The 12,325-nt window shown below is 45.2% G+C and overlaps 1 protein-coding gene across 4 annotated transcripts in view; it reads right to left on the bottom strand.

Annotated features, from left to right (window-relative positions):
• Positions 1-12,325, bottom strand: part of LOC102750068 (tyrosine-protein kinase TXK) — a 57,001-nt gene that overhangs the window by 42,502 nt on the left and 2,174 nt on the right. For 2 of the 4 annotated variants that reach the window (XM_081812409.1, XM_081812412.1), the window contains exons 2-3: positions 1,590-1,644; positions 469-571 (exon numbers count right to left, since the gene is read on the bottom strand). In XM_081812409.1, coding sequence (XP_081668535.1) covers positions 469-571; positions 1,590-1,644 — 158 coding nt within the window. Of the gene's footprint in view, positions 1-468; positions 572-1,340; positions 1,521-1,589; positions 1,820-12,325 lie in introns of those variants that run through there. The other 2 variants (XM_081812410.1, XM_081812411.1) reach the window with 2 other exon arrangements.

Genomic DNA, 12,325 nt, shown 5'->3' with positions numbered 1-12,325 from the left:
TGTTTTTTAAGCCACAATTCTTGAAATTTGATTTCCACCCCAGTAGTTTCACTTTGTTTTATGGGTTTTTCTCTCTTGAAAAAAGATAAACAGCCCTTTCCTTTCACACACACTATAAACTGTGTTTGGGTTTATCACACGTCTTAAGAACACTGTTTCCTCCAACACTGAGCTGAAAATTACTCCTGGGTTCAAAATGGCAGTAGCCAGAATACATTTTTCCCCATTCACTGTCTGGTTTCAAGTTCTGCCAAAACATAGCAGAGTAGGCTATTTTAACTGGTCTTTTTTTTTTCTCTCTCTCTCTCTCTTCTAAGGCATTCACTCACTAAATATTTATTAAGCACTTGTTACGTGCCAAGCAGGACCCTAGATTCTGGGCATGGCAGCAAACAGTACCTCGAGGAGCGTAGACCCTAAAAACTCAAGCTTCCTCTGTTCCTTCTCCCTCATCAAGATGATACTCACTTGCTTCTTGCTTGGCAATTCCCTGAACCACAGCCTGCGACGCTGGGTGTATTTTTCTGAAAATTCTTCATCTTTGCTCAGGCTTATATGTGCTCTGACTTGTCTGAGATTGAAAAACAACCATGTTACCAATTATGATCTGAATTCAGGTTATCCAAGCATTCACCAGATATTCACGAAACTAGTAGGAAACTCCAGGTCTCTTTCTGACTTCTTTCTTACTTAAAAGACTTTCCACGGGCAAGTTACTACCTCCCAGAACTGCATTTTCCTTATGGAGGAGCTAGAGATGCTAAGAGCAAATGGAGTTGTTATGGAATAAAATTGAAGAAACGTACGTCCCATGCCCAAACCGAACCTGGTGCATATTCCGGTGATAAAATAATGATCATGATAATGAAAAACTCATTCTGCGTCAGGCACAATGTTTATCATTTTACATGCATGACCTCGTTTGACGGTATCCATTGTTATAAGTAGACACGGTGTAGTGATTAAGAATATGAGTTTGAATCCTTGGGAAGCAATAGAACCTCTCTAAGCCTCAATTCCCTCATCTGTAAGATGGAGATTATAAAAACCATAGGTGTTTTTGAGAGTTACGTGGGCTAATAAATGCAAATCTTTTAGCACAGTCTTACACAGAGGACACCCCCATTAAATGCTAACTGTTACTATTATCATGGTACCTTGCATTTATTCTATACAATCTTTTGCTGGCCATCAAAGTGCAAGAGACCCTGATCATTGGTGTGGGGGGGGAGGAGATATTCTAATAAATAAGACAGGATTCTTGCCCTTAAAGGGCAAAAATTATTGAGCAGAACACAGAGAAGTAAACAGCATACACAAAATAAATATTAAATACAGACCCAAGCCACATGCTGTGGGAACGTAATGGAAGGAGCAATTCATGCCAAAGGGATCCAGGACAGATGGTGGAAGACCTGAAATTTCTGAAGGAAGACTTTTAGATCAGTGGGCACGCAGCCGGGAGGAAATGGGAGAAGGGCTTCCCCGGCAAAGGGAAGGGCAGAATCAAGGAGCCACGGAGACACAATAGACAATGAAGAAACTGAATGGATGACTTTCCAAGAAGTTGCCCTCAGAAGTAGACTTACCTCTTCTGCATGGAACAGCAGCAACAACAACAGAAAATTGACTGGATGCTGTTATCTGAAAAGCAGATCATTGGAGAGAGCCGTAAGTCCATGACATTGGCTAGATGAGGCCAATGGTGCTAGTCCAAAGGAGGAAATTCCCAAGGGAAATTCCCAAGGAGCAATAGGAATGATAAAGCGTATGCTAGGTCTTGACTCTGCCCTCCTTTATTTGTGGCAGACGAGAAACTGTCTCGAAAGCACAAAGAAGTTACTGGTACCCTGGCCAGTGTGGTTTCCCTTCTCAGGCTCTTCTCTCCAGGTCTGGTTTACGCATTTCCTCAGTCTGTGAATGACAAATGACCACTCTATTCTACTTCACCTTGATCAGGGCTAATGTCAGCTAATAAATGTACAAACACAATGTACATGATTCCAAAAGCAATGTTCTCCTAGGAAATCTGTTAGCAGGGATTTTGAATTAGGTCCATCACATTTCTTTTAAAAATATTTTTAATATTTTAATATTTAGTATTTTACGTTCATAGAACCTGGGTTTCCCAGTCAGCTCTCTCTCATCATGACAGTTGACAATGAAGCATTAGGAAAGCAGAGAGTATGTCAGACATGAGTTCTGAGGTTAGACGGACCTGGGTTTGAATCCTCACTGTGCAGGTGACTATATCTGGGATGAGTCCCTTTACTTCTCTAAGTTTTCGTTTTCCTATCTGCAAAAACAGGATAATCATACCTAACCCCTTTGAGAAGCCTTATGAGGCAGAGGTTAATCTCTAACTTAGTGGGTTCGGGGAAGTTACTGGACTGTTCTATACTTAAGTTTCCTTGTCTGTAAAATGGGAATAATTGGATACTTGGCATGTAAATCTACTGGGAGGATTAATTGAATGGATTCCTGGAAAGCACCCAGAACAATGCCAGATATATAGGACAAAGGTAATCGAGAAGACCTATTATTACTATAGGGTTGTTGAGAAGATTAAATTAGACATCATGTCTAAAGTCCCATGAAAATAGAAGAGGGGTACAAACAGAAGACACCCACTACAGTCTACCCCTCCGCACCCACTCTGTGCCCCCAGAACAGGGGATGCAACGGAGTTTTCATCAGCCATCATGTTATCACCAGGTGATGAAAACTCTGATACCAATGACTGTATCAGTCAGGGTTCCAATATTAAACATGACATATTTAAAATTTTTTTTTAATTTATTCATTTGAGACAGAGAGATACAGAGAGAGAGAGAGTAGGAGCAGTGGGGAGAGGCAGAGGGAGAGGGAGAAGCAGACTCCCCGCTGAGCAGGGAGCCCGATGCGGGGCTCGATCCCAGGACCTGGAGATCATGACCTGAGCCGAAGGCAGACGCTTAACGACTGAGCCACCCAGGCACCCCAAAACATGACATATTTAAATTAGAATAATTTTTAAAGGGTTCATACACAAAGGGACTAATTACAAAGGTGTGGATAAGGGGTAAGGGAAACTGGGTCCAACAGTAGAACTGTCACCATCCCTAGGTCCAAAAGGACCAGGAAAGTGAGAGAGTTAAGTAGATTTCTAGACACTAAAATAAATTACTGAGCCCCCCAAATCTACATTATATTGTATATTATTAGGTTTGGGGATTTCAGCTGCTTTTGTCAATTATCTGTAGTATCTGCATGAACAAGTGGCCAAAACACTCCTGGGAATGAGGGTACATTAGCACTTAGGGGTTCTGTCTGCTTTAGCAGGACTGGGTCTAATTTACATTCTTGCCAATTGATTCCAGTGTTGTTTTAGAGTCCCATATAGATCTGTATCTATCCAGGCCAAAAGATACAAAGTCAAATGTAGGTTACACAAATGAGTGAAGTGGGTCAGAGTATGGTTTAGAATGTGGCAAAAATGCTGTGGCCTCATGTAGAGGTATTCAAATTCAAAATTTTAAAAATACTCCTTCCCTCTCTTGTATCACCATTCCCCTCTCCACTGGATCATTGCCATTAGCATACAAATATGCTGTTACTTCCCTCATTAAAAATAAAAGAAACTACTCTTGATATTATTTCCTTGATCAGCTTTGCTCCCCATTTAGAGTAAAATCTAGAAATGAATCATCTTTACTTGCTGCTTCCAATTCTTCTCTCTTTTTCTCTTAACCCATTCCAGTCAAGCTTTTGTCCCTACCACTTCCCCCAAAATGCTCTTGTTAGGGTCACCAGTGATCTATGCACCACTCTAGCCCATGGTTAATTCTACGTCCTCATCTTGCTTGACCTCTCAGCAGCATTCAACACTCTTCTCTTGGTTTTCTTTCTTCTTGATCTCTTTTGCCACTTCTCTTCCTCCCTACCCTCTCAGTCTGGGGCTAATGATAGCCGGCTCCAAAGCTTTTGATCTCTTCTCTGTCTCATTCACTCCTTTGATTATTTCATTCCTTTCTGTGCCTTAAAAACAATCTATCTGCTAATGACATCCAAACGTATACCTCTACCCAGTTCCAGTGCATTCCAGACTTGCACACCCAAATGCAGTCTCAAATTCTCCACTTGGGTGTCTAGTGGACACCGCCAATTCACATGAAGAAATCTCAACTCCTTCTCTTCCTTTCTACCCAGGCTTGCTCTACCCATCCTCTCCATTTTGTCAATAGCAATTCCATTTTTCCAGTGGCTCAGGTCAAGGATCTTGGAGTTGTCTTTGACTCTTCTCTTTCTCTCACACCCCAGTCCAATCTGTCAGGAAGTATGCTGATTCTGCCTTAAAAATGTATCCAAGAGTTTCAGTTTGGGATGATGAAAATGGTCTGGAGATGGATAGTGGGGATGGTTGTATGGTAATTCAAATGTACTTAATGCCACTGGACTATACACTTAGAGAGAGTTAAAATGGTAAATTTTATGTTATGTATATTTCATCATGGTTTAAAACTCTCTCTCTCTCACACACACACACACACACAAACACACACAGAATCTTACTGCTTTTCCCACCCTCTGTTCTTACCATGGTCTAAGCTACCATGATTCATCTGGATGATACCAACAGCCTGCTGACTTCTTCCTGCTTCTAGTCTAAACTCCCTATGGTCTCTTCTCAGCACAGCAGCCAGAGTAATTAATGTAAAACCCAAGTTGGATCATGTTGCTCCTTGTTTCCAAATCCCACAATGGCTCCCCATTTCATTGACAGTTATAGCTAAATTTCTCACACTAGCCTATAAAACCCTCCGTGATCTGGCCTCCTGTTGCCTCTCATTTCTGTCCAACATGGCCTTGCTTGTGTTACTTAGCCACACTACCCTCCTCCTGCTTCTGAGGCACACCAGGCCTGCTCTTCCTGAAGTTTCTTTGCTTTTGTCTTGGCTAGACCACTCTCCCCTCCAGGTGTCAACCTTCTATTTTTTTAAATATTTTTTAAACTGAATTATAGTTGATGCAAAATAGTATATTCATTTCAGGTATACAACATAGTGATTCAACAATTACATACATTATGTAATATTCACCACAATAAGTGTAGTTACCATCCATCACCATACAGGGTTATTACAATTTTATTGACTATACTCCCTATGCTGTACTTTTCATCCCTGTGAATTAATTATTTTATAACTGAAAGTTTGTACCTCTTAATCCCCTTCACCTATTTTGCCTATGCCCCCATCTCTCTCTCTTCTGGCAACTACTAGTTTGTTCTCTGTATTTATGAGTCTGTTTCTGTTTTTGTTTTTTCATTTGTTTTGTTTTTTAGATTCTACATGTAAGTGAAATCATATATTTGTCTTTTCTGTCTGACTTATTTCACTTAGCATAATACCCTCTAGGTCCACCCATGTTGTTGTGAACAGCAAGATTTCATTCTTTCTCACGGCTGAGTAATATCCCATTGTGTGTGTGTGTGTGTGTGTGTGTGTGTGTGTGTGTGTATACCACATCTTCTTTATCCAGTCACCTATCAATGGACACGCAGGCTGTTTCCATATCTTGGCTATTGTAAATAATGCTGCAATAAACATAGGGTTGCATATATCTCTTCAAATCAGTGGCTTTGTTTTCTTCAGGTAAATACTCAGAAGTAGAATTACTGGGTCATATGATCTCAGAAATGGACCAAAAAAAGGTAAAAGTAAATCACTGGGACTACATCAAACTAAAAAGCTTTTGCACAACAAAGGAAACCATCAACAAAATAAAACAGCAACCTACTGAATGGGAGAAGATATTTGTAAATGATATACTGGATAAGGGGTTAATATCCAAAATATATAAAGAACTCGTACAACTCAACACCAAAAAACCCCCATATAATCCAATTTAAAAATTGGCAGAGGATCTAATAGGCATTTTTCCAAAGACACATGAAAAGATGCTCTCAACATCACTAACCACCAGGGAAGTACAAATCAAAACTACAAAGAGATATCACATCATACCTGTCAGAATGACTATTATCAAAAAGACAAGAAATAACAAGTGTTATCGAGGATGTGGAAAAAGGGAACCCTTGTGCACTGTTGGTGGGAATGTGAATTGGTGCAGCTACTGTGAAAACAGCCTGGAGGCTCCCCAGTCCTAATGAGAAAATGAAAACTATATTTGGAGACAGAGTAGGTAGGTACAATAGGAAGCAGTGAACAGTAAGAGTGGAGACGTACCAATCTCATCCAAACCCTCAGCAGCCCACACTGGCATTTCTGCAGTAACTCATTTAATCCTCATTTAACTGTGTAAAGTAGGTGCTGTTTTACAGGTGAAGAATCTGACCACAAAGGGGATCCTCCCTGCTGAGACTCAAAGGGCTTTTAAGTTGAGAGCCAGGATCAGACCCAGGCAGCCCGACTCCAGAGTCTCTACTCTCAACCTCCGGCCACAGTGTTCACTCAGTGGCTGAATGAACTGGTCAAAGTACCAGCCTCTGAGCCCTCCTTCAATCTGTCCTCTAAGTTCATTTCCCTGAAAGTCTGTCTCAGCCAACGGCCCTCCATCCTCAGCACCCAAAAAGACTCTCAATTACATATGGCATCAAGATGATACCCTCCCTTATGTTCATTGCCTTTTATAACCTGGCCAACTCCACTCCAAATCTCCATGTTCACCACTCCTCTTGCACTGGCTCCCTCCACTTGATCTGCTCTCGTAGACATCCTGAACACTCCTATGTCCAACCTGAAAAGGACTGCCACTGCAACCCACTCCCATCTAACGGTCCTCTGGGTTCCCAGAGCACAGGTGATTGGTCCTGCCCTGTGGCTTGTAATTGGGCACCATGTTAGATGGCCATTTATTTATTTATTTGACAGAGAGAGACACAGCGAGAGAGGGAACACAAGCAGGGGGAACAGGAGAGGGAGAAGCAGGCTTCCCGCGGAGCAGGCAGCCTGATGCGGGGCTCGATCCCTGGACGCTGGGATCATGGCCTGAGCCGAAGGCAGACCCTTAATGACTGAGCCACCCAGGCACCCCTAGATGTTTTATTTTATTTAATAAATTTATTTAATAAATTTAAACGGCCATCTTTGCGTAGGCTCCATCTCTCACAGGGTTTCTCAACCACACCACAACTGACATTTTAGACTGGATGATTCTTAGGGGGTTGGGGGCCTCTGTCTTGTGCATTGTAGGATGTTTAGCAGCACCTCTATGACCAGGTGTCAGCAGCAACCCCTCACCCCCCTTCACACCCACCTCCTCTTCTGAGTTGTGAAAACCAAAAAACTCCCAGGCATTGTCAAATGTCCCTGGGGCGGCAGGGGGGGGGGGGGGCAGGGGAGCAGTGTGCAAAAATCCCTTGATTTTGAGAACCACTGAGCTCCATTGTAAGCTCTTCAATTTCAGCGCTTCTCCATCCAGCGTGGGTGCCTGGCACACAGGGAGAACTCAATAAATCGGCCAATACCCCCACACCACATCACACCTGGGCTCTACTTTTCAGTAGCTCATTCTACCACAGGACATCTCACAGCACGATGCTGGCCACAGAACAAGTTAGGCTGACCACAACCCTTTGACTAAGTAGAACAGCAAAGTTGAAGAGAACAGCTTCCGGATCTTTGGCTAGTACTTATAGGTCATAAGCCTAACCCGCAGTCCCAGAAACATTGAATAAAGAAGTAACTTATCCAAAATCAAGCATCAGTCCATGAGATACTAAATGAAATAGTAAAACCCTCTCTGGTGTTCAAGGATTTTTTCCATATTAGGACAGCACATGGGGTTTTGAGTGGGTTTTGGTGTCAGACCAACTTGCAGTCAAATCATGGCTCCATTTTCTAGTGGCAACAATGTGATTCTGGGCACAGAAAACTCTTCTGTGCCTTTGGGAAATTCCCAGTTTCGGCCAAGCTCATGCATATCAAAGGCCTCCGCCGGAGAGACTAAAATGCCCCAGAGACGGGCAGTGACTATTTGCCCGCTGGAAGGGTTGAGGATTATCTCAGGAAGGAGCCGGAGCCTCCTCTCCCTCGCTTCCGTCTCGCGCTGATCTCTTCACCTGCTTCTTATTCCCCCGGCAAAGGTCTTTAATTATCTACCAGGTCGCGGCAACTCAGGGAAAGGGCACCGCATGCTGGCGTAATCCCTGTGACCTTTAGGAATGGCCCATCTCCCACGGGTAAGGCAGTCGAGCCTCTCGCCGGAGCGGGCGTTCGCGTTCTTTCCTGGGAGGGCTTGCCGCCCCTTCCCTCACTCGCGCCAGCCTCCCCGCGCCTCCGGGCGGGGGTGGGCGGCCACAGCGGGCCTGGGGGGACCCGGCTTCCGCCAGGGGGCGCTGGAAGGGGGCGACTGTGAGACGCCCCACGACCCGGAGGCCGCCTCCCGCCCCCTCGCCAATCGCGGCCCGCCGCCAGGCCGGGCCCCGCCCCCTCTGGGAAGCGAAGCTCGAGGCCTTCGCTGCGTCTCCCGTGGCTGGAGGTTTACGTCGGCTAAAGCTCGCGTTCATCCCCTGGCATTTCCGACGTCACTGTTTCGTTCTGAATCAGCCTCAAGTGAAATTTTATCCTTCCTGAATCTGGTCAGAAGTGGCAGATGGCCGCTGCTTTTTATTTGAAGACATGAATAACTGGCTCGGTTTCGAGGGCCGTCCTGAACCAAAGACCAGGCTAGTTCAGTCGCCCAACCCACACGCTCCAGGTGGCGGTTTTAAGGCGAGGAATTCTGGTGCCAGCTGCCTCCGCGGGGGAAGGAGGGCGCGGGGGAGGGGGGGCGGTGGACGAAAGCTCGTGGCTTTGGGGAAATGGCTCTGGGTGATTCATGAGGGAGTCTGACGTTCACTACAAGAGAGGCGCCATTGTTCCCAGAAATTCTCAGAAAGACCAAATTTCCTCGTGACGATCATAAATTCCCGCCATGAGATCTGTTTCTTAAGGGCCTTTTAAAATCAGACACATTTTAATCGACTAAACCGATGTCATCTGGGAGGAGTGACACACAGCCAGCTTTCCTTTAGCGCGACATTCTACCTCTGATCAGGTATCAGAGAAGCCTTTCCACCTGCCAAACCAAGAACACACACCTATGGGGGGGAGGGAGGGAAGGATGGAAGGAAGGAAGGGAGGAAGGGAGGAAAGAAGGAAGGAGGAAGGAAGGAAGGGAAGAAGTAAGACACTGAGTTTTTCATAGAAATGTTTATTCAATTTAGAAAGCTATCCTTTACACTAATATCTGAGTGTATGCTCTTTATATATTTGAGTTGTTAAATTATCTTCGTTTTGTGTACACACTTCCTCTTGATATTAAAAAGACACCCCTCTAAGAGGAATGCTAGAAGAACACTCCTGTGTTTCCTTTTGATGTTAAAATGTCCCTGCTTCTAAGAAATGACGGTCACCAGAGAGGTTAGTCTTTTTGAATGTGTTGACAAAATAAGTTAACAACCCTATGTTAAACCCCAAACTGGTTTTTTGACATCCTCTTGAGTCTTACCTTAAAGGAAAGGAATAACTACTTTAGGGGAATTCATGGGTCACTAACAGAAAACAGGTACCTAGCTTATGTGACCGTAAACTGATAAATTTGGTGGCAGACACAAATGGTACTTGGCCGGGCTGGGGCCTGAAGGGGCACTGGGTGTGGGGAAGGAGTGAGGAGACTCTAGAAGCCCAAGGAGCTGGATGGGGAACTGGGCAGCAGGGAGATAGTGTCCAGGGAGTAACGGATGCTCTGAGGGAAGGCAGAGCCTGCCTGAAGACTGCACATCTGTTCTCAGCCTTGGCCAGGGCACAGCCCCAGGCACCAAACATGCCAGCGCCCTGAAGCCGTTGTTTGCTCTATGCAGGGATATTGCTTTCTTCCCAGTAATGAGCTGGTGTGAGGTGGACTGGGCAGGCGCCTTGCAGACAACTCCTCCCTGCCCCTAGGTCTCAGAGCAGTATTTTCTAGAAGACTGATGTCTGTGACCTCAGAATTCATGACGAGCTCACGAATATCACACCCAAGACATTGAGCCAGCTTGTGCTCAGACACAAGGCCTGATGGCAGGGTTGGCACTGTGCCGGAAGCTGTGACCACTGGCCCTCAGTGGGCAGGGGGTGCACAGACGCTGCTGGCCGGTGGGCTCCACGGAGGCACGGCAGGGAAGCTCAGCATGCAGGAGACACGGAAACCTCACAGACGCCGTCCCCCATGCTGGCTGCTGTTGTCATTATTACGACAGACTTGAGGCAGTTGCAGGGGGATAAAAACGAAATGATTTAAAAAACAAAAGACACATCTTTCTGCTAGTGTCCATAGGAACAGGAGGAAATTCTCTATTTTTGATAAAGGGGAAAACTCCAGCCTGAGGCAAAATAGTGGTGGAAGTGGCCACGTTTGATTTTGGCCCAGGGGTTCTCCCTGCTTTTGCCACCGAATTTGTCATCTGTTGTTGGAAACAAATCATTATTAATCTCACAGTTTCTGTGGGTCAGGAGTCCAGGCACAGCTCAGCTGGGGGCCTGTAGGTAAAGGTGAAGAAATTCATGAAGCTCATGAAATTGTAGTCGAGTTGAGTTGATCCACATCCACGTTCACTTCCATGGCTGTTGGCGAGCCTTGGTGCCTTCATTCCTCATGACGGGGATCCTCCACAGGCCACCTGAGAACGCTCACAGCATGGCAGCCGGTAATCCAGGGGACAGAGAGCCCGAGAGCACGAAGCCAGAAGCCACAGTCTTTACACAACCTCATCTCAGAGAGAACACTCTACTGCTTTTATCATCTTCTCTTCATGAAAAGTGAGTTACTAGGTCCACTTCAGACTCAAGGAGAGGGATTGCACAAGGGTGTGAACACGGGGCGATGGACACCATTGGGGGCCATCTGAGAGGTGGCTATGCAGCTCCCCTCTTTATCTTCATATTAATAATAATGGTAATGATAGAAGATAGTAATTTACGGTTGGTGTGGAAATCGAATACAACGAGGAATGAGAGGGGGCTTTAAAAATAGGGGCCTCAGAGGGGCAGCTGGGTGCTCAGTCATTAAGCATCTGCCTTCAGCTTGGGTCATGATCCCAGGGTCCTGGGATCAAGCCCCGCATCAGGTTCCCTGCTCCGCAGGAGGCCTGCTTCTCCCTCTCCGACTCCCCCTGCTTGTGTTCCCTCTCTCGCTGTGTCTCTCTCTGTCAAATAAATAAATATTTAAAAAAAAAAAAAGGGTGCCTGGGTGGTTCAGTTGGTGAAGCATCTCCCTTTGGCTCAGGTCATGATCCTGGGGTCCTGGGATCGAGCCCCGCATCGGGCTCCCTGCTCAGCGGGAAGCCTGCTTCTCCCTCTCCCACTCCCCCTGCTTGTGTTCCCTCTCTCGCTGTCTCTCTCTCTCTCTCTGTCAAATAAATAAAATCTTAAAAAAAAAAAAATAGGGGCCTTAGAAAGGCAATGTGATCAGGTGTACATACCTCACGCCCAGATCAAACTATGGAGGTGAGTCTGGAAATCGACGTTTTATCAGTATCCTGTAATACTTCAGGCACACTAAGATTTAAGAATCACTCATATACATCATTAATTTTTTTCCCTTCTACTTCATAAATTGGGAAGAAAAGAAAGGCAGAGAAATTAGGTGAAAATGAGGTGGAGGGGAAGGAAGAGGTTGAGTTTTTCAAACCCCTAGTTCTCCCTGGGCTTTGTCCTCTAAATAACTCTACGGGGCTGGATCTGTCCTCAGGGCCACTGTTAGTGGGTAGAAACCTTGACCATACCCAATTATATTTCACAAATCGAACTTCACTGGAGCAGTGCTTGGCAACCTCGCTCAGGCTCTCCCCACGGTTCAGTATGACCAATATCTCACCTTCTCCATGATCTTCTCCCGCCCTACAGCAGCCTATCAGGCCAGACTTCTATGACAGCTCTTAGAACAACAAACATATTTGGCAAATGACTCTGGCCTGGCAAACACATACAAACATTTTCTGATTAGCAGTAATACACCTGGAGACATCTCTTGGCTTTCTCTTTTCAACGGTAAACACCTAAGTGTTTTACCCAGAAGCAAATAGAGCCATATCTCCAGGTGGTTGGTGGCAGAAATAAACAGGGGATTCTTACATGGAACAAATGACCAGAAGCTGGAAGAGATGGTGAATGTTCATCAAATCCATGCCCTTCCAGGCTGGCCAGAATGACCCTCAAAATAGTCCCGCCAAAAAAAGAAGTCAAACTCTCACTCTTTGCAGATGATACTTTATGTGGAAAATCCAAAAGACTCCACCCCAAAACTGCTAGAACTCATACAGGAGTTCAGTAAAGTGGCAGGATATAAAATCAATGCACAGAAA

Source organism: Leptonychotes weddellii, chromosome 2, assembly GCF_054177405.1.
Source record: "Leptonychotes weddellii isolate Sample4059 chromosome 2, ASM5417740v2, whole genome shotgun sequence".
In the NCBI taxonomy this organism is placed as follows: Eukaryota; Metazoa; Chordata; class Mammalia; order Carnivora; family Phocidae; genus Leptonychotes; species Leptonychotes weddellii.
This window is presented reverse-complemented; position numbering and strand designations above follow the sequence as displayed.